Source organism: Tyto alba, unplaced genomic scaffold, assembly GCF_018691265.1.
Source record: "Tyto alba isolate M040663 unplaced genomic scaffold, T.alba_DEE_v4.0 Super-Scaffold_8, whole genome shotgun sequence".
NCBI lineage: Eukaryota > Metazoa > Chordata > Aves > Strigiformes > Tytonidae > Tyto > Tyto alba.
The window spans coordinates 24,897,595-24,917,686 of NW_024881329.1; the positions used below are offsets into that span (position 1 = coordinate 24,897,595).

The 20,092-nt window shown below is 61.5% G+C and overlaps 3 protein-coding genes across 6 annotated transcripts; all 3 read right to left on the reverse strand.

Annotated features, from left to right (window-relative positions):
* Positions 1–1,324: 1,324 nt before the first annotated feature.
* LOC116964875 (protein Flattop) lies at positions 1,325–3,871 on the reverse strand. The gene is made up of 5 exons (XM_042784822.1): positions 3,787–3,871; positions 3,644–3,706; positions 3,036–3,116; positions 2,740–2,916; positions 1,325–2,085 (listed from the first exon to the last, which is right to left on the reverse strand). The coding sequence occupies exons 1-5, from the start codon at positions 3,811–3,813 to the stop codon at positions 1,567–1,569; spliced, it is 867 nt and encodes a 288-aa protein (XP_042640756.1). The 5' UTR covers positions 3,814–3,871; the 3' UTR covers positions 1,325–1,566.
* Positions 3,872–4,827: 956 nt separating this feature from the next.
* VSIG8 (V-set and immunoglobulin domain containing 8) lies at positions 4,828–8,397 on the reverse strand. 2 transcript variants are annotated; one of them, XM_042784809.1, is made up of 7 exons: positions 8,277–8,397; positions 7,685–7,860; positions 7,062–7,263; positions 6,799–6,963; positions 6,404–6,526; positions 6,124–6,259; positions 4,828–5,502 (listed from the first exon to the last, which is right to left on the reverse strand). In XM_042784809.1, the coding sequence occupies exons 1-7, from the start codon at positions 8,323–8,325 to the stop codon at positions 5,385–5,387; spliced, it is 969 nt and encodes a 322-aa protein (XP_042640743.1). In that variant the 5' UTR covers positions 8,326–8,397; the 3' UTR covers positions 4,828–5,384. The 2 variants fall into 2 exon arrangements, with proteins under 2 accessions (XP_042640743.1, XP_042640742.1); XM_042784808.1 differs by having other exon boundaries at positions 4,828–5,553; positions 8,277–8,396.
* A 2,507-nt stretch (positions 8,398–10,904) lies between these two features.
* Positions 10,905–19,758, reverse strand: LOC122152404 (cilia- and flagella-associated protein 45-like). Of its 3 annotated transcripts, XM_042785682.1 has the most exons (12): positions 19,727–19,754; positions 19,550–19,633; positions 16,495–16,631; positions 14,336–14,660; positions 13,557–13,727; positions 13,128–13,306; positions 12,765–12,894; positions 12,324–12,470; positions 12,119–12,232; positions 11,648–11,841; positions 11,287–11,511; positions 10,905–11,084 (listed from the first exon to the last, which is right to left on the reverse strand). In XM_042785682.1, the coding sequence occupies exons 1-12, from the start codon at positions 19,727–19,729 to the stop codon at positions 10,961–10,963; spliced, it is 1,833 nt and encodes a 610-aa protein (XP_042641616.1). In that variant the 5' UTR covers positions 19,730–19,754; the 3' UTR covers positions 10,905–10,960. The 3 variants fall into 3 exon arrangements, with proteins under 3 accessions (XP_042641616.1, XP_042641617.1, XP_042641615.1); XM_042785683.1 differs by having other exon boundaries at positions 14,336–14,477; positions 19,550–19,758; XM_042785681.1 differs by having other exon boundaries at positions 19,550–19,758.
* Positions 19,759–20,092: the final 334 nt, after the last annotated feature.

Consider the following 20,092-nt stretch of genomic DNA (forward strand, 5'->3'; position numbering starts at 1 on the left):
CACTGTGTTTCTTGTCTGTGCACAACACTTCACTGAGGTGAAGTCAGCTAAGAAGGGGTGTTTTGCTCTGAGATTCAGGGAGTTGCCGCTTCCTGAAGGAGCCGGTCGATGGAAAAAGTGCAGCGTTTAGAGGCAGGTGTAGTGCCTGACCTTTGGAGGTGGTGGGTGTGGGGTGGGGTTGTCTGTGAAATGCTGCCAGCCCAGCAGAAAGGAATTTCCTACCTGGACTGAGGTGGTTTGTACTGGTACAAACATCTGTATGAGGCCCAGGAGCTTTTTTTCTCAAATTAGCCATTTTTTAAGGTCTGCCACTGGGAGCAAAGCTTTGTAGAGAGCACGCTCCCCATCAGGAGCTTTGTCCTGCTTTTCTATCCCAGAGAGGGTCTCGGCTCTGTTTCAGAAAGGATCCTCCTTCCCATTCACATCACCGGCCAGCAAAATACTGGCTTTATGGGGAACATCTGCTCTCCTCATTGGGCTTTTGATGGAGACCTGAAGAAGTGGCAGGAGGGGAGCTGTCCCAATAACACGCTCCGTGATCCCTCGCACGAGCCAGCCTTGCTTCCACGTGACTGTTTTTACTTCTGCTGATCTGAGCCCCATCCCTGCTGCTTGCTCAGCTCCTCTGGTTGCCCGCTGGACCTAACAAATCTGCTACTCCTTTAATTAGCAGAGTCTCGGCTCTGAGGGGACGCAGAGCCTTGGAGATGAGAAATCATGAAGGAGGGAAAACTCTGCTGTCAAGTGTGGCAGAGAGAGAAGACACTGCTGAATCCTATTTAGTGTAGCTGCATGCCCCAGCAGGAGAGAGCTCCTGCGTGAAAAATGAATGTATTTTAGCTTTGAACCAATTACTTCCTGCAGTTGCTGAAATGGCTTTTATTTGGAATCCACTTCTGCTCGCTAATGAGCTATTCTGTGGTGTGTGCCAGCTGCTAACAAAGTTAGACTTTGCTGTGTCTCTCAGCTGCTCTTCACAGACTATTTCCCTTTCGTGAGCAGTGGCAGGGGGCTGGCAGCAGTGCCCCATGGCTGGGCCAGGTGGGAAACAAAGCTGGACCTGCTTTGCACCCCCACCCTCCCAGAGCCCAGTTGAGAAATGGGTGAAAGCAGCCTGCAGTGGTGGGGTTTCTGCTGCTCGGCATGGGGGGAGGCTGGGTGAGCCCTGAGCGGCTCCAGGCCTGCTCCTGGTTCCACATTTCCAGCACAAGGCACTATTAAACGGGACGAGCCGAGATACAGCCCAAGAGAGGGCACCATGTCTGACACCAAAGCACCGCACACACTCATGCAGCCCAGGCCCACCTGGGGCTCTGCCCTGAGATGCCAAAACCAAACAGGATTTTTTTTTTTTTTTTTTATAAACCCTGTATTTTTCCAGTTGCCATGAGAACCCCAGTGCAGGCCATGTAGTGCTGCCCCAGTGTTGGCCTTGCTCAGGCTTTAACACATTCCCACTTCCTCCCCCTTGGGGGTAGGAAGGTGTTTTCTGTTTGTCTGCTTGTCGGAAGGGGTGGATGGTTTGGGGGAGATGCCGGAAGGGGAATGGAGGAGAGCAAAGCCAGCTCAGAGCCTGGTGCGAGACAGCTGCCTGCCTCTCATGCCTGCGGCGCTTCCTCGGGGACTGGCCTCTCCCTGTCCTGCACGAGGTGATGCCCTGAGCCTGGGGGATGTACCCTCCCCAGGCTCAGCCTCTGCAGGCCCCCCCCAGCTGGGAGCAGAGACCTGCAGCGGGGTGGCTAGCCGAGGGCTGGCCTCCCTCAGAGCAGGGTGGCTCAAGGCTGGGATTTTGGGCTGGCCGTCGTCCCTGCATTGGAAGTCTGTCCCAGCAGGCTGGTGGGAGCGTGGGGCTTGTCTGTCACGCTGGGCCTGCCAGGAGCAAGGATGGGATGAAGCTGGGAGCTCTGGGGATGTGTCTGCCTTCAGCCAGACCTCTGTGCAGCCAGGCTCCCGGGTGGCTCCTGCTCTGGGGCTGGGCGGCTCCTCCAGCGGTGCCCCAGAGGGCTGGATGCCCTCGCTGGGTGCCTGACTGCTCCTCCAGGAAGGCTCCTTGGAGGTTTGTGTGTCCAACCGAGGCTCCTGGGGCTGCGTGAGGAAGATGTGCACTATGCTCACAGTGCAAAGATGGGAACAGGAGGGCAGCAGGGGGCAAATGGACTGGATAGAAATGCTGGGGCAGGTGGGTCTGGGTCAGTCCTGGCTGCTGCCGAGGGGTTTGCTGTAGGGCCGGGCTCTGTACTGGGCTCACCACAGTACCTGGGGCAGGTGCTGGTCTGCCCAGGGATGAGGCACCGTTGCTGTGGTCCCCAGGGAAAATCAGGGAATGGAAATGGTGTCCTGGGGGCTCCAAGAACCCCTCCACATCAGGAAAGCCCCTATTCTTGGATGCTTTTCTCTGGGAGAAGTGGCTTGCGAGCTCCTCCTGCCGGCACTGCAGCCAGGGCACCCTGCCAGCACCAGGGAGACCAGCCTGGATTTGGGGTGAAGTGGAGGGAGCCCCACCCCTAGAGCAAGGGGAGGTGCTGGCCCAAGCGCTGGGAGCTGCCTCGCTGTACGAAACACCCCTGAAACCTGCTTGTGGGCCGTCCCCAGCCCTGGAAGCCCTCTCCTGCAGAATGGGGACCACCATGATTCGTGCCAGCTCATGAAGCTGCCCCCTCTGGGAGATGGAGCCTGTCAGCAGCCCACACTGGAGCCCCCACGGGCGCTGTCCCCGGACCCCCAGACAGGGTCACCTACCCTCCCGGTGACTGCCGTCCGGAGGCCATTGCAGGCGCCCGTCAGGGTGGTGGGTTGGTGGACCCAGTCAAGGAGCCGTGCGGCAGCGGCGGCCGAGCGGGAGGTCAGGTCCAGCCTGGCTGGGGGAATCCTCGGCGGCATCTCCCAGGTCCCCACAAACGTGCCCCACGGGGAGGCCTGGGAGGAAGAGGGGGAGCAGAGCGGGGCCTGGCAAGGATTTTGGGGCACCAGGGACCCCCGGTGCAGGTGAGGGGCAACAGCTGCCCCCTCCACCCCCTCCTGTGGGTCAGGCTCACCTGGGAGCAGGGAACGGTGGGGAGCAGGTGCCCCCGGTCATCAGTGACGATCGTCGTGCAGCCCTTCCGCAGCGAGGGGTGCTGGGGGAGCGGGCATTGGGGGTGTGGGTGGGGGTCCCTGGGGTACAGGCCGGGGCTGGGAGGCCTAAGCGGGGGTCAGAGACTGGGGGGGAGGGTCCCGGTCTGGGCCAGAGTTGAGGGGAGTCCCTAGGGTCCGGGATGGGACAGAAGGGGTGTCCCAGGCTGGATCTGGAGGGCTCCCAGGGGTCTGGACCAATGCCGAGGGTGGGCCCTGGGGCTCCAGTCTTGGGCTGGGGGGCGCCTTGGGGGATTCCAGGGGTCTAGGCTGGGACTGAAGGAGGTTGTGGGCGTTCCTGGGGGTCCCGGCTGGGGTTGAGGAAGGTCCCAAGGAGGGTCCGGTGCAGAGCTGAGGGGATTCGAGGGGTCTCAATGGCCCAGGCTGGGGCGGGGGGGGGTCTCGGGGAGGTCTAGGCTAGAGCTGAGGGGGGTCCCGGGGGGTTCTGGGGGTCCCGGGAGGGGTCTGGCCCTGAGCTGAGGGGATCCCGAGGGTCCGGGCCGGGGCTGGGAGGGGTCCGGTCGGGGGGTACCTGCCGGCCGGGCCGGGCCACGCTCCAGTTCTGCAGGCGGTGGGAGCTGAAGGCGTCCTCGTACTGCGGGGAGAGCGGGGCCGGTGGGACCGGGGCCGGGGCCGGGGCCGGGGCCCGGGGTCCGGCCGCTCCCCCCGCTCCACCTGCCCCGCGCCGTAGCGAGCCGCCATCGCGCCCCGCGCGCCGTCTCCCGGCAACCGCCCCACGTCAGCTCGCGCCGCGCGCGCCCCCTGGCGGCCGCGACGGGCCCTACGCTCAGGGGGGCGTGGCCAGGACGCGGGGTGGGCGTGGTCGCACGGGGGCCGGCGAGCCCGGTGTCCGAGACGGGAGCGGTGGCGGCGAGGGGGCGGGGCCGGGGGCGGGGCCGGGGCCGGGGCCGGGGTGAGGGGGCGGGGCCGGTGTCTGCGGGGGGTCGCGTTAAGGCTGAGCCCGTGGGCCCGGGGCAGCCCCCGGCCGTGGGACCCCCTGCCCATCCCCGGGGCCGCCGTGGGCTAGGGTCAGGGTTAGCAGTTGGGACTGGATTAGCGCCTGGGTTGGGGTGAACGTGAGGGCGAGGACTGACGTGTGGGTTAGGGTGGGTGCTGGGGTGCGGGTTGGGGTCAGGGTTAAGGTTAGGGGTTACTGGGGTCAGGGTTAAGGTTAGGGGTTACTGGGGTTGGGGTTAAGGTTAGGGGTTACTGGGGTCAGGGTTAAGGTTAGGGGTTACTGGGGTTGGGGTAGGCGTTATTGCTGGGTTAGGGTCGGCGCCAGGGTGAGAGTCGGGCTGGGTTAGGATTACTGTTGGGGTTAGGGCACCCCAGGTCTGGGCAGCTTTGCCATTTGGGGCTGCCCTCGCTCCCTGTTTGAGGGTCTCACTGCCCCCCCGCTGTGGGGGGTGCTTGGGGGTTGTGTCCCACGCCCCTCCCCTGCCAGGCCCTGGGTGACAGTGTCCCAGCACGTCCCAGCTCGCCCCGCGTCCCATCCGGCTGCCCGGGCAGCAGCCCCAGGAGGCACCCATGGGTGATGGGGTTCGTGTCAGCAGCGTCCGCACAAGGACGGCAGGGTGGGCACTGCCAGGAGTCCTGACGCTGCCCTGGCGTGCTGGGACCCGTCCCAGGAGGAGCTTCCCTCCACTGCCCCGTCAGGTGGTGCTGCCGACCACCCGGGACCTGCCCAGAGACGGGCGAGACATGACAGGACAGCGCTGATTTCACTTTAGTTTAATTCTTTTCATTTTTTCTTGTTCCAAACTGCAAATCCTGGTGCCAATGGCGTCTCGTCTCGAATAACACCCAATTGCTAAAGCCAATGCGGAGGCGCTAGTAGCGCCGGGCCAGAGGCGGGAGGCAACCGGGCAGCCAGTTTGGGCGATTTGGGGCTGCTGCGTCCCTGCTCGATGCCAAGGGGATGGGCCAGAGAGAAATAAATATTGCTGCACGAGCGAGGGATGCCTCCAGGAGCGGGGCTGGGAGCTGCCCCGAGAGCTGGGCTGTGGCTGGGGGGGGACATACAAAAAAAGGGGCCAAAAAAAAAAAAAAAAGAAAAACCAACAAAACAGACTGATGAACCCAAACGAAGTTAGCTGGAAGCTGGGGCTGTTTCGAGGGGGAGGAGGGAGCTGGATTCCTGACTTCAATTTGCACGGCGAGCCCCGGCAGCGCAGCCCTGTGCTGCTTCGCGCCGGATCCCGGCGGTGCTGCCGGCGCTGGGCTCGCAGTTGCTCCCCCCGTGGAGCAGGGGTGGGCGCGGAGCAGGCGGGGGGTTACAGCGCCGGGCAGGCGACCTGGTGCCGGATGCCCTCGTTGCACATGAGGGCGGCTGCTCGCTCGTCGCCGTCGCCGTGCTGGCACTGCATGTAGCTGATGCCGTGGGGCGAGTAGCTGTGGGCACAGACGTTGCAGGTGCGGGTCATGGTGCCGCCTGTGCTGCTCCTGCGGGCAGAGGGGAGCCCCGGCGGCACCCGTCAGTGCTCGGCCGTGCCCAGTGGCACCCATCGGCACCCATCGGTGCCCGGTGGCACGCCTTGGTGCCTGTGGATGCTCGGCAGTGCCCAGTGGCACCCGTTGGCACCCCACTGGTTACTATCACTGCCTGGTGGAACCCGTCAGCACCCGTTGGTACCCATCGGTGCCCTCCACACCCATCAGCAACTGATGGCACCCACCAGTGCTCACCGGGATCCATTGGGACCTGGCAGTTCCCAGTGGTACCTAACAGCACCCAGTGCCACACATTGGTGCCTGTTAGTCCCTGTCCTTTTCTGGCGGTACCCGTAGGTGACCCACGGTGGCCATCAGTGCCTGGTGGCACCCAGCAGTGCCCATGGGTGCCCATCGGCCCCCAGTGGCACCCAGCAGTGCCCATGGGTGCCCATCGGCCCCCAGTGGCACCCAGCAGTGCCCATCAGTCTCCAGTAATACCCAGCAATGCCTGTCGGTGCCCAGTGGCATCTGCCAATGCCTGCTGGCCCCGTGCCTGTCCCCTGCTCCCGTGCCCCTCACCTGCAGTCACTGCATGTCCGCTGGCATTCCTTCCGGCGGTAGCGGCAGATCAGTGCCCAGATAAGGAGCCCGAGCAGGCTGAGGAGCAGGAGGGAGCCCAGGATGGAGCCCACGATGATGCCAGCTTGCCTTCCTCCTGCCGCGGGAGCATAGCCTGTCACCGCTGGCCTCCCCGCCGACTGCCCACTGGTCGCCATGCCCCCGGTGTCACCCTGAGACGCAGAGCCGGCCCCTGGCAGCACCCTGCCCGTGCTGTCCCCCCCGCCGCCGTGGCACTCACTTGTCGCAAGGTTGAGGTTGAGCTGGCAGATGGAGTAGCCCACACGGTTGGTGACGCGGCACTGGTAGATGCCGGCGTGCACCTCCGAGAGGCTACGGATTATCAGGTCGCCAGGAGCACGTCCTACAGTGGGGAGAGACAGCCCCATCAGTCCCACTGCGCCACCCCTGCCAGCATCCCCCCACCTTGGACATGGGTGTGCAGGGACACAGGCTCACACAGACGTGGGCACATGTGAACAAGGGCACATGCAGGCAAGAACACACGTGAACACAGGTGCACGCTGACACTCATGTACCTAGGTGCACTCAGAGACAGGGACACAGTACCCATGAGCATCTCCTGCACCCCCCCAGGGAAGCACCCTGGGTGGGCGCAGCCCCGCCAGCACCCACCTTGGATGGTGCCAGAGGGCAGGCGTCCCCCGCCGTAGCCATCGGCCAGCTTGGCCCACTGGTAGGCGAGCGGGGAGGTTCCCCCGCGGCTGTAGCACCGCAGCAGGAGGCTGCTCCCCTCTGTCAGCTCCCCCTCGGTCCAGCACTGTGGAGTGGCTGGTTTCTCTGCAGGGAGAGGGACACACTCAGTGCCAGGGCCAGCGGGGGCCACCCGGGAGGGGGCCACAGGAGTGTGTGTGTGTTGGGGGGGGCAGGGGGCTCACCTTGCACAGTGACGATGACCTCATGCACGGCCACAGTGTTTTTCTTCACCCGGCACTGGTAGGTGCCAGTGTCAGAGACCTGCAGGTCAGCCAGGCGGATGGAAGCGTCGTACTGGCTGGGGTCGTTCTGCACAAAGGCCACCCGGTCCTGCAGCCCTGAGCCGCTGCCGTAATTGACGTGGTGGTCATGGTAGGACAGGAACTGGGGAGGAGCAAGTGGGGAGACTGGTCAGGGCTGGTCCAGGTGGGGGAACCCGGAGCTGCCAGCGGGGGAGGGAAATGCACTGCCCGGTGCCTGCCCGGCTCTGCCTACCCTGACTGGTCCTTCCCAGCCCAGCACTCACAGACCCTGCCTGTCTCTGCCTGCCCTACCTGCACCTTCCCTTGCCCTTCCAGACCTTGCCTGTCCTGCCTGCTCTGCTGGGTTTTGTCTGGACCTTCCAAGCCCTGCCTGGTCCTTCGCTGCCCTGCCTGGTCCTTCCTTCCTTGTCCTGCCAGACCTTGCCTGTCCTGCCTGGCTTTGCGTGCTTGTCTGGGCTCCATCTGATCTATCCCTGCCCTGCCTGTCTTGCCTGCCCTGCCTGCATGGTGGGATGGCAGCTTCTGGGGCAAGTGACACTCACCACATTCTCCGGGCCAGTCCGCTCGGGTGTGATCTGGATCCACTCGATGCCCACACCCTGGGGACCGTTGTCTTCAGGCTCGAGGACGTAGGGGCATCCCAGCTTCACCGAGTCACCCTTGGCCAGGTACAGCACCTCCCGGCCCTTGCTGTTGATCCTGACAGCCAGGAGGAGAGCTGGGGAGAGAATAGCACCCATCGCACCGGCCGGGAAGCACGCCGAACCTGTGCCCCAGTGTAACCCGACCCCGCGTCCTGCAGCACCTGACCGATGGGGAGCAGGACAGGAACCCATCTGCTGGGGTCAGGCACCCGCAGGGGCTGGGTGTCCTGGTGGGGTTAAGCACCCATCAGGGTTGGCACCATCTGGGTCCTGTGAAGCTGCATCGGGGACAATGGGACATGGCACCCTCTTGGCTCTGGCCAACACAGACGGGTGTCAGGGCAGGACTAGCCCTGGCTGCAGGTGCTCTGCTGACCATTGGGTGCCTCTGGCACCCTGAAGGGGGTCCTGTGGCTGGGCAGGGACCCATCCATCCTTGGTAGCATAGTTGCAGGAGAGGGTCCAGGTGCAGGGATCCGTCAGCGCCTACCTGGCATGAGACCCAGGAGCAGGAGCAGGCTGGCGCCGTGCCCTGCCATGACGCTGCAGCCGTGCCGGGCGGTGAGGAAGAGCGGGAGTGGAGGAGGCTCCGAGGCGACAAGGCAGCCGGCCGCGCGGGGCTGCTTTTACATGCTGGGCTGGGATGCTCCTCCCTGTGGGGCGGATGCCTTTGGGATGACTGAGTGGCTCCAAGCTGTGCGTGAGCGATGCCGCCCTGCTCCACTCCCTACCCAGTAATTAAGCATCACCATGGTATGGGCTCCCATCCAGTTAAGCCCAGGCAGGGGACCATTGCAGGCAGCGTGGGCAGGGGGCACCAGCACATCCTGGGGCACCCGGAGCAGCGGAGCCGGGATCGGGGGGATCCTGGACCCTGTGGTGTCCGGTGGCTGGTACCCTGGTGTGGCCACTGTCGGACTGAGTGTGGCTGGTGGGAAAAGGCTGCCTGGGACCCTGCAGCAGCACCCCAAGCATGACCAAGCACTGAAGCTGCTTGGAAGTGCCAGTTGGCCCCACGCAGGTCCCAAAAGGATTTTGTTCTTGGGGCAGGACTCAGGGCAATTGGAAGAGCTTAAAGGTGTGGTTTGACCATGGGCTTAAGCTCCTGCAGATCCCTCCTCCGGTCCTGCCCCCTCAGTGAGCGGACACAGCGATGCTGCAACCATGTGGGGACCACAGCACCCACCAAGCCCATGCTGGTGCTGGTGGCACTGATGAAATACAGTGCAGAAACCTGGCTGGTGTTCCAAGCCATGGCTCACTGCATGGGGACACTGTGGCATGGCCGCAACAGGGGCTGCACATCCCAGGCCACGTTCCGCACAGTGGAGGGGACAAGCGGTGCAGCTGGAGGAGGCTGTGGCAGTGGGAAGGGAGGAAGAAAGGGGCTGAAACCTGCTGGGATCTGAGGGCAGGAACTGGGGACAGGGATGCTCTGTAGAGGGTGGAGGAGTTAGAGACAGGGATGCTCAGCACTGGACGGAACACTGGGGACAGGGATGCTCAGCACTGGACGGAGGAGTCGGGGCAGGGATGCTCTGTGGAGGTGGTGCTGGGGGCCACCCTGGAGACGCTGAGCCCCGTGGGGAGCCCCAGCCATGAAGCACTCTCCCTGTCCCGCGGAGGGGCTGAGCCCCACACTGGGCCGCGCTGATGCTGTGGGGCAGGCTCAGGCCCAGGCCCCATGTCCGGCTGGTCTGTGCACTGCCCCGCGGCACAGCTCCGCCGTGCTGGTGCTTTCCACATCACTGCCCTAGCCAGCTCGGCAGCACCGCCCAGCTGGTCCCAAACACTCCCCGGGGCCAAGAGCTGCTCCATTTACTGGCCCCAAGCTGAGCTCACCGCTGCCAGTTAACCCTTACTGGCCTCGTGCTGGCAACTGGGGCTGAACCCAGCACGTGCTTCGCCGCGTCTGTGATTTTGGGGCCTCTGTTCGCAGCCTGGCCCCGGGGCAGCACCGACGCGGCGAGGGGTGTCGTCTGCCGGGGCCGTTCCCGCCGTGACGGGGCCGTGGCTCACCACGGCTCAGGGCTCCCAGCCGGCACGGTGCTGGCTCCCTGGCCCGGTGACTCCTGCATTCCTCGGCCCCGGGAGCCCCGCTCACGCAGGAAGGGTGGGGAAGCCGCTCCACCCTGGCTGGTGGCCTGCTGGTGGTCACAGCCCCCGCGGTGGCTTCAAAACCCTCTGGGCTGAGCCCGGCTGTGACTGCCCGGCCGAGGCGGTGACCGAGAGTGACACAGCTGGCCTGTGGCCACAGGGGATGGACAGCTGAGCCTGGCACTGAGCACCACAGATGCTCAGTGGGTCAGGCACAGGTGCCAAGGCCCCCAGCGTCCCTGCGGGGGCTCGCTCAGGGTCTGGTCTGAGGTGGCAGATGCCCTGCAGAGCCAGTGCCACGTTTCAGCCCGTGCCCTGGGAGGGGTGGCACAGTGCCTGGCCCTGTCACACCCAGGGGACACACAGCAGCTGGAGAAGGGACAAGGAAGGAGTAACAAGAGACAGTGGCGCTTTGTCCCGTTTACCCAGCCTGGAGGAGACTCAGGGCTCACAGCAGAGTCCTCCAAGTTGTCCCCCTGCCCTGGGCAGTCTTGCCTTTCCCAGCAATCCTTATTTTTCAGCTGCTCTGACAATTAATCAGAGCCACTCCTACAGGATCCCAGCCCTCTGAAGCTGCCAGTCCCTATCCAAATGGATTTTAAATGTTTGCATCATGCTCTGGTCTCTTTGCTTTGCCCCTGAAGAAGGCTGCCGCAGCAGGGCCCGGAGGTGACACCTCGGTGAGAAGGTGGCACTACCAGGGCTGATGCAGCTGTGCACAGCCGGGGCCAGGGCTCTGTGTGTGGAAAAGAGCATGCCTGGCTGATGGGGACCCTACCTGAGCCACCCCGCGTAGGCTGGGACACACCGAGCTGTGCCAAGGACCTGGGGATGGTCCTGGCCCCTCCAAGGACACGGGCCGCCCCTGCCAGCTCTCTCCCAGTGCATGTGGGGAGACAGGCAAGGGCCGACCTCTGTCCCGTGAGTGGGGCAGCTTGGACAACAAGCCTTTGGGCTACTCCAGCCCCAAGGGCAACTCCTGGCCCGCAAACCTGAAGCAAGAGAAGGATGAAAGACACTGTCTGCTCCATAAACATCTTTGTTCATAGAAAACTCAGCCTAAGAAAATGGAACCCTCTAAGTCACTGGGAAACTGGAGCTCTGCTCCTCATGGGGCTGAGCCTGGCCAGGGGCTGCACTTGTTAGGCTCAGGGCCTTCCGCTCCACCTGGGCACAATACTTCTCGGGGATGCCAGCAGCTCTGCAGAGGAAAGAAATCATCAGGCACCCTGTGCTACACCGGAGACCAGCTTTAGGACCGTGGCCCCAGAACGGGTCCTGTTTGATGAGGATGCAGAGGAACCTGTGAGGTGTCCCAGGGGTCAGGAGATGGTAGGAAGCCAGAAAGGACTTAGGGATGTGCCGGGAAGCAGGGAATTAAGTGGCCTCTGGCAGCACATCACCTGAGCTCCTGCATCTTCTGTTGCTTGAGCTGGGTGATGCGCTGGCTGCGCTGGCGGGCCTCCTCCTCCAGCCGCTGGCACTCCTCGAAGGCAGCCACCCGCTCCTGCGCTAGCTGCTGCTGACGCTCCCGCATCTGGCACCGGACGTCGTTAGCATGGGCGAGCCGCAGACCTGCCCTCTGCGCTTCCTCCACCTTCTCCTTCTCCATCTTCTCTTGCTGAGCCCTGCGGGAGAGCTCGGGGCAGATGAAAGGCCACGTTCCAGCAGACCCCTGCCACTGCGTCACCCATTCCTCAGCCCCGTTTCGCAGAGAGGCATCCGGCCATCTCACCGGTGAGCCCCTAGCACCGTCCCTCTCACCTGAGGATCCTCTCGAACTCGTGGCGGTCCTGCTGCGCCTGCACGGCCATGCTGTGCTCCCGCTGAGCAATCTGCTCCAGGCGGCTCTGCTTCAGCATCTGCTCCATCTCAGCCTTCTTCTGTGCCGCCTCCTTCTCCTTGCGCCGCCACTCTCGCTCAGCAGCCTCTTGGCTGCGCTTGGCCCTCAGCGCATCCTGCCGAAGGGGAGAATGGTGACACTGGGGGGTCATGGAGGCACACCCCCCCTCAGGAGGAGAGGTATGGAAGCACTTCAGTGTGATTTTGCCTCTCTTCCAGTGCCATGGCCAGCACTGCTCCAGGGTATCATCTGTCTCCAGGTGCTGGTCCAGACCTGCAATGCCCCAGTAGACCCACCACACCGAGAGGAGCTCCCACTTTGCTGGGGCAGTGATGAGGAAAGGGGCAAGTGAGCCAGCATGGGAGCACATAGCATGTCAGCAAGCTGCTCACCTGCTCTGCCTGGTGGTCCTGGGCCCTCTCCTGCATGGCCCTCAAGCGTGCTGTCTCCTTCTCCTTCTCCCAACGGATTCTCTCCTGCTCAGCTTCGAACTCGGCCTCACGCTTCTGTGTGGGACAGAGCCTTGTGACAGCTCCCTGCAGCACCTCTGCTGCCTGCTAAACCCGTGCCAGTGCCACATACGCTCAGTCCTGTTACCATTTTCTGCCTCTGGTACTCGAGCACCCGCTCATCTGCCATCCTCTCCTGCTCCCGCTGCTCCTCCTTGAGCCTCTGGTTCTCATCGTTGATGCGTTTAATCTCAGCCTGGATTTTCTTCTGTTGCTCCTGTCTCCGCTCCAAGTCCTGAAAACCATGCAGAGGGTCCAAGGGTGACAGGACAAGCACTGCAGCACAAAGTGCTCCCTCTTCTCCTCCCTGTGTGCCTTCTGGAGGGCCCAGCAGCGCGCTCAGGATGAGGGAGGGCTCAGTGGCTAGGGTCATTTTCTGAGGATGCCTCAGCTTCCTCAAGAGACTTTAATTCTGCCAGCTGTTGTCTCCACACACTATGTCTGACTTACCTAGCACCGGGTCACCCTTACAAGAAGGTGACAATCTAACTCCAGCCCCCCCTGCTCCCCAGCAGGTCACTGGTCGCACCTTCAGGTCCTCCATCTTCAGCCGCTCCAGGTACTCCAGCACCTCCTGTGCCTCCTGGTCCCGTTGCACGGCTCTCAGAGCCCGCTCCTCCGCATTCTGCTCCATCTGCTTCACAAGCTCCTGCCTCCCTCTGCAAAGTAGAGAGCAGAAGGGTTCCTTCTGTCTCCATCCCACTCCCAGAAGGAGAAATGCCAGCACAGACACCAGGTGGTGTGTCTGCTGCCTCATGCTGCCCGGTCCAGCCGCAGCGACTGGGAGGCTTGCTGTGGTGTGAAGCTGGTGGCTGGAGATTACCCTAGCTCCGGCACACGGCCTGGGAAGAGGATGAATGCCTCTGCGGGGAAGAGGGAGCCTTCTGCAAACCTGATCAGCTCCTGCTTCCTCCTGCGCTCCAGTTCCTCCTGCATCTCGTTGGCTTTCTTCCTCTCCACCTCCATCATGTTGGCCAGGCGCTTCTCTTCTTCCTCCAGCTCTTTCGCGATGAGCTGCTTCTCGAGGATCTGCGTGTCACGGATCATGTGGCACTTGGCACCGAGGACCAGCTGTGGGGACAACAGGTCTCCCTGGTCTCTGAGCCAGACTTGGCAGTGGCAGCAGGGACAGACACACAGAGGAGGAGGGGGAAAAAGGAAGGAGAGGAAGACCCTGAGTACCAACAAGCAGAGCGGGGTTTAGGTCTAGAGCCGCTCCCGGGGGCTCTCAGCAGCCTGTCTGAGCAGGCAGCTCAGGCAGGTCTTAACGCTGTCAGGAAGTCCTGGGGTGCCGGGTGATGCCGAGGAGCCCTGGCCCTACCTCGCTGAACTCCTTGATCTCGTCCTCCTGCTCCATGCGCATCCTGCTCGCCCGCTGCAGCAGGTATTGGGCCCGCTCCTGCGCCGCCTCCTCCAGCTCGCTCAGCTTCCCCACCTGCTGCTGCCGGATGGCCTTTTGCTTCGCCAGGTTCTTGCGCTCGCTCACTGCCTCCTGTGGGGACAGGCAGGGCGGCCGAGAGCCGGACACCCTCCCGGGGCAGCCCTGCAAGGCTGACCCTGCCCGAGGGTGGTGTGGGGCAGCCTGGCTAACGAGGGGCACACTCCACTGCACCGCGCCCTTGGAATGGAGCCGAGGGGCACAGCGGGCTCCGCCAGCCCTGGTACGGGAGCTGGGTAGCCCTTTCCTACGTCCCTATTAAGACAACCCCGCTCCTGTTGCAGGGTAGCAGAAATGCAGCACAGCGGCTTCATCACAGTCTCCAGGGTCACCACAGGCTAGCCAAACAACCAGCATGGGATTCCTTCCCCACTCATGCAGCAGGAAAACCCAGGGATCCTGCACAGCCCTTGCTGGGCTGGGGATCAGAGGAGACTCAAGACACACAGCTGTGCTGCCTCCCTTGCATGCTGTCCCGGCATACCGAAACATGGGTGAAAGAGGGATGAAGGTGGTGGCCACTGAGCAGAGCTCCAGGAACAGCCCCAGCTGGTGTGTCTCTGACCCACAAGGTTGGCTCTACCTGGGTGCACCCACCTCCACCTGCAGCCTGAGACCTGCCAGCAAGCAGGGAAAGAAGGGGCAGGAGGGGAAATGCCTACGAGAACTGCTTCTGTCTCCGCTTTGAGGGCTGCCAGCTTGGCCTCACGCTCCTCCTTGGTCAGGACTCGAGCTGCTTCTTTAATGCGCTGGAAATCCTCCCGACCGATAATGAGGGATGCTGCTGGGTTCTCTGCAGGGATGCTGGTGGTACGGGGAGCAGGGCACAGAGAGAGGGCAGTCAGTGGCACGGAGTCTCCGACAGCTCCTTCTATTCCTGCTGACCTCCCTGGGCTGCCCACACCGGGGGCGGCAGGAGCGGCTCCACCACCGGGAGTCACCCACAAGCAATGCAGGAAGCGCTCGAGCTGTGAGGGCCCGACTCTCCTGGTCAGAGGGAGGAAGAAACAGAAGGTGCAGTGAAAGTGACTCCAGGCTGTGATGCTCAGGTGACAGGATGCTCGGCAGGGTGGCCAGGGGCCTCCCGGGAAAACGTCAAAACATTCAGCATGGGCCTAGTCAGCCCCAATAAAAAAAAATGTTGAAAGTATTTCAGTCCAACTTGACTTTCCCAGCTCTCGTTTGGGAAAATTTTGACCACTGCTCTCACCCCTTTTTCAGCGGGACACGCTGCTCATCCCTGCCCACCCCCACCTCCGACTGACTGTCACTGCTTCTGCATGCCGGATCAAAACCTCTGTTCCATGCGGACAGATTTTGGGGAGCAGAAGCTGCCTTTTCACTCTGTTTAATGACACTCAGCCTGCTCAGGCTCCAGATCTGCACAGCACGGCTCGGCTTTGGCTCTGCTGCCCCGGGAATCCAGCTGGCACAAGTCGAGGAAATGCTGTGCTGCCCAAACACGGAGCACCCTCTCCCCTCCCAGCGCTGGCAGGTGTCCCTCCAGCCGTCACCCTGGCTCTGCAGGACACTGCCACCACGAATTTTGCCTGTGACTCACGCTGTGGTTTAGAGGAAATCACTGAAGCTCTTGGTGCCCCCATTTCCCCACTTGTAAAAATGTGGATAATAATACAGGGCTGCTTTCCAGGGGAGTTGTAAGGAGTTAATTACTCTTTGTATTACTCAGATACCATGGTGACGCGTGTGGTGTAGGAGCATATATTAACCAAATGCATAGAGCACTTTGAAGATGTTCAGGACTAAGAATTTACTCATTATTATTGTGTGTCACCTTTCATCCACCCTTGTGAATATGAACAGATACCTACATAATGATCGTTCGAGAGCTGCATCACAGCATCGGATTCCAGGACGCTTTAAAGAATGGCTAATGGTCACAACGGCACTAATAAATTTAATGATACAGTGGCCACTGCTTTAGTTGTCCCAGTGTTTGGGTGACCAGCCTGGGATGTCTAGGGCCTGATTTTCAGGAATTAAACCAGCACAAACAGTTTCCATTAGCTTCAGCTGGAGCTGAGGCTGTGCGACACATCTGCAAATTGGCCCACAGCTTTCGGTAGCAGGGTCAAAGAAGAATGTGAAAGTATAAAATCAAGTACCAGTCTCAAAAGCCTGAACCAGTATCTCTGTACCATTTTACTGTCCACAAAACCCAAACCCAAACCACCCGCAGGGCGGATGTCACGTTTTATGGGGTGTAAGAGCATTACATGGAGGTTCAAAACAGGAAGCAAAGATGAACCTTGCACAGAACGACAACTACAAGGAAAATTTAGGGAGGTCAAAATTAGGCTAAATTGGAGCTGGCCGGGATAATGGCCCTATTCTTGTCTATGTGCTTCAGGCTTTTAACGATGTGTAGTAATTAGGGCCAGGGTTCTTACAGTTCAGCCTTGCTTATAAAATGTCCCTGCTCCTGGTGTGTGGGTGACACACCACTGCCGTTCTCACATGGGGCTTTTTGGTATTGGGGCACAGGATACGTGATGGGGTGCAGGTACCACCCTGGGGGGCTGTTCAGCTCCAAAAGAGCTTTTCTGGCTGCTGAGAAGATTTTATGTTGCTTTTTACTGGTTCTTATGATGATTCAGTGCCCCTGTAAAATGCTCAGTGCTCAGCACTTGCTGGCCGCATTGCTAACCAAGCCAGGTGTATTGGAGCGCTGCTGCCCATCCCTCCTCCCCCAAGACATCTCGGTAAACTGTGAGACAAGCTCTGTGCACCAAAACAGTGCTGTGACAGACATGCAGGACCCCAAAAGCTCCTCAGAGCTGCCACTTGGGCACAGACTTACACGAGGTCACGGATCAAGTCCTTGGTGATGAGACGGGTGGTCTTGGGCTTGTGCTCGCCAGTGGGTGACGCTTTCGGGGCAGTCTGCACATCTCGAAGGATCACGACGGGGCTGTTGGAGCACGATGGCTGCAGGCTCTGCAAGAAAGGACAGCGTTTACTCCGGCTTTCCTGTCACTGGCCTGTGTCTAGCTCTCTGCCCCTGGATCCTGGGCACAGAGGTGCTCTAGGCACAAGAGGCCACAGTTCCCCTGAGCTCTGACAAACAGCACCTCGCACCACCAAGACCAGTGATGTCTGGGCACGGGAAGGGTTTTTGCCTCAGCAGCCCCAGTTCCAAAGGCCTGATGAGGACATGGGGAGAACCAAAAATACCTCTATAGCTTTGGTTTTACTATAAAAATCTGGGTGTCAGTCTCTCACCCAGATCTGAAGTAAACAATGGGCTGATAGCTGCTTGCTCAGGGAAGGACCTCACTAACGCTCAAGCACCATCTCAGCTACCTTGAGCTGATGGCAGCTGCCCCCTGCCCCACTCCTCACCATGCCCACCAGTACCTCTGTCCTGCTGAGCCCCATGGACTCAGGAGAAACTGTGTGGAAACCAACCCAGACTGACCCAAAACCACTGGGAGCTGGCAGGGGGTGTCCTGAGGAGGGAGAAGCAGGAACAGCTTGAGGTCTGGCCTTGTGGGGCAATCAACTGTCATTCAGTACTGGGCAGAAACCAGTCCTCCCAGCAGAGCCTGGACTGGTGCTTGAGCTGAGACTGCCATCTAGTGAAGCATCACCCGGTTGCGGGGTGATTCAGGGACCCCGCTCCACATCCTATCCAGGCAGGGTGGGCAGTGGTCACCCCCAGAGGGGTGGAAGCAGCTGAGGGATGTCCCAAACACACGATAGGGCCATCCCACAAGAACCTCTGATCAGGCTGCAGGGTCTTCTATTAGCAGGAACAGGTGTCCCGTCCGCCCCGAGGTGAAGCTCTGCTGAGGCTGCTGACAATCGCACAGCAAGAAGCATTTCAGAGCAGGCACCGGTCTGCAGAGCAAACCTCCAAGCAGCTGAGTGGGACAGTCCCCAGCCAGGAGACCCGAGCCCAGCACAGCAGGTTCGGCTTCCTAAGCCCAGGGTCACTTCCCTGAGCCCAACCACAGTGTAGGCATCCCAGCAAAATCCTCACCCCAGTCAGGGAACCACAAAAGCTAATCTAAGGTACACACAGATGTGTGGCTTCCCTTAGCCTTTTATTTACTAGTTCAGCTTTAAAATCCTAAGCACCTGCTGGAACAAATTCTACAGCCAGCCAGGCACCGAGCAGTTCCCTGGGAACTTGCTGCTGGTAATATTTCCATTGTATGGGTCTGATGGCCCCAAACCACAGGGTGTCCCACAGCCCAGCACAGCAGATACCAGAGCAGCTTCCCAGTCACTGTGGGCCCCAGGTGTGAGTTGTTGAATTAAAGGGTTTGGCATCGAAACACCCGTGCAAACAAAGATAATAGTGTTATTCATAGCAGCCAGCCCGCATATTGTCCCCAAAGCCAGGAGAACTCCTTAGACTAGACCTCAATCAATCTCAGGGAATTCGATTAACAACCATATGAGTGTTACGACACTGTTATCTAACTGCCTCGAAGGCCTCCGAGATAACAGGTCGGAAACCTGCCGGGGGCTCCTCAGCTTGCAGGGTGTCCGAGGCACACGGACCCAGCAGCTCCAGAGCAGGTCACTTGCTGGGAGCGCTCCCAACCTCCTGCCCCACAAGGCAAACTGTCCACACAGCCTCCAGTTGGGAGTGGAGGTAATCCTCATTACACACTTCCTTCCTCTCCTCTGAAAAGCCAAAGGGTTTTCTTCAGACAGATTTATTTCAGGCGATAAGACCCAGGAGAGGAAATGACAGGCACAAACACACACCCCCATGGAGGGACAAGTGCCTCGAACACAGCGCAGTCCCCTCGTGGCAGCCACCTGCCCACCACAGCCCTGACAGAGATACCCCCAACGTTTTATCAGCTGAAGAGACGGTGAGCACGAGATGGACTAAACTCCAGCAGTGTCCAGCCTGGCCCTTGTACCTTGATCTGTGTCAAAGACGACACAAAGGGTAGGGGAAGCCAACGGTGGCAGCCATAAATCCAACCTGCCGCAGGAAGAACACCTGGGAGAGTTGATAAAGGAGGTGGGGAAGCAGCAGTGGGGAAAGGATGTCCAAAACACCACCCTTGCTTGGAAAATGACATCGTCCACCTCGGCGACAGCAGCTGCAGCTCTCCCCTGGGCTCTTCTGTGGGAGCCAGGGGCAGCCAAGGGACAAGCATGGAGGAAGCAAGCCTTTTCCTTACAAGACGGGAGAGGAAAGAGCTGTTGCTCTCTGTTTATCTCCTCTTTCAGTGGCCAGGGCATCCAGCCAGGAGGTCAGAGACCTGCTGCAATTCTGCCTTGTCTCCAGGGGGACTGATTTCATAGCTCCCTGATGAAAATCTAAATATGTTGGTAATGAGCTGCTCTGGAAGCTTCCAACCCCCGCTCCAAGGACTCTCTCCATAGCCCACATGAACTAACCGCTAACGTACAGACCCTGTAACACAGGCTCCACTCCTCTATCTGGGTGCCTCACCTCCTGAGCCTCGTTTGTCTCACTAATTAACTAATTACCCTGTGAAAAGTGGAAGCATACAGCCGCCAAGGAGGACGGCGGCACAGGCAGCCCTTGGCACGCTGGGTTTTGCACCCTCCTGGAAGGGACGGAGCATTGGGCTCCCACAGCGGGGCAAGGAATTAGCACAAGAGGCGGCAGGGCGTGGGGAGTTTTGGAAAACAGGGACTGTGAAGAGGGACACAGTGAAGAGCCTGTGGCAAGCGAGCCGGTGCGAGCAGGGCGGGATGAAGCCCGGCAGAGAGGGGCGAGGGGCCGAGGCACCGGGAGCTCCCTTGCCCGGGGGGTGCCCGGGAGTGAGGTGCCCCGGCATCGCGGTGCCCGGGGCGGGACGGGGCTGGTCCCGGCCACCCGGTGCAGGCGGCGGTGCCCCCCGGCATCCCGTCCTCCTCACCTGGCCCTCCCTGAGCACCATCTCATCCGCCGCCGCGCTGCGGGCCCTCCTCCTGCGCCGGCACCGGGACTGGCTGCGGGCGGGCTGCGGGGACAGAGGGGCTGTGACCGGGGACCCCGGGGAAGCGGCGCGGAGGGGCCGGGCCGGGCCCGGTGCACCGGGACAGGCCGCGCTCACCATCCCGCTCCGCGGCGGCCGCCGGCCGTCGCCATGGCAACGTCCGTTTCCCCCCCCCCCGCTGCCCTGGCAACGGCCGCGCGGGCGGGGGCGGGGCTGAGGCCGGAGGGCCGCCCTGGCCGACGGGAGGGCAACTCTATGGTGGGGGGCGCGGGGTGTGTGTGGGGGTGTGTGTGTGTTCACGCGTGGATTGGTGCACGCAGGGGCTGTGCAAGGGCCCGGCGCGCGCCCGGACACGCCCGCAGGCTCCCTCTGGCGCTCGCGCTGGCCGCGCGCCTGCGCACGCGTGGGGGCCGGCGCGAGGAGCCCGGCCAAGGCGGCCGCGCCCGGGCGGGCACCGCCCTGCCCACGCGTGCACACGCCCGC

What these genes read in the sequence shown, in the direction of transcription:
- LOC116964875 (XM_042784822.1), bottom strand. Translation starts at nt 3,813, where the DNA reads ATGGCGGCTCGCTACGGCGCGGGGCAG. An exon ending in CTCGCTACGGCGCGGGGCAG is followed by an intron (nt 3,707 to 3,786) that starts GTGGAGCGGGGG and finishes CTCTCCCCGCAG; the next exon opens with TACGAGGACGCCTTCAGCTC. An exon ending in TGGCCCGGCCCGGCCGGCAG is followed by an intron (nt 3,117 to 3,643) that starts GTACCCCCCGAC and finishes CCGCTCCCCCAG; the next exon opens with CACCCCTCGCTGCGGAAGGG.
- VSIG8 (XM_042784808.1), bottom strand. Translation starts at nt 8,325, where the DNA reads ATGGCAGGGCACGGCGCCAGCCTGCTCCTGCTCCTGGGTCTCATGCCA. An exon ending in GGACTGGCCCGGAGAATGTG is followed by an intron (nt 7,264 to 7,684) that starts GTGAGTGTCACT and finishes GCTCCTCCCCAG; the next exon opens with TTCCTGTCCTACCATGACCA. An exon ending in CAACCTCAACCTTGCGACAA is followed by an intron (nt 6,260 to 6,403) that starts GTGAGTGCCACG and finishes CTCCCGCGGCAG; the next exon opens with GAGGAAGGCAAGCTGGCATC.
- LOC122152404 (XM_042785681.1), bottom strand. Translation starts at nt 19,729, where the DNA reads ATGGTGAGCGCGGCCTGTCCCGGTGCACCGGGCCCGGCCCGGCCCCTC. An exon ending in TGGTGCTCAGGGAGGGCCAG is followed by an intron (nt 16,632 to 19,549) that starts GTGAGGAGGACG and finishes CCTTTCTTGCAG; the next exon opens with AGCCTGCAGCCATCGTGCTC. An exon ending in CGGAGACAGAAGCAGTTCTC is followed by an intron (nt 13,728 to 14,335) that starts GTAGGCATTTCC and finishes CTGTCCCCACAG; the next exon opens with GAGGCAGTGAGCGAGCGCAA.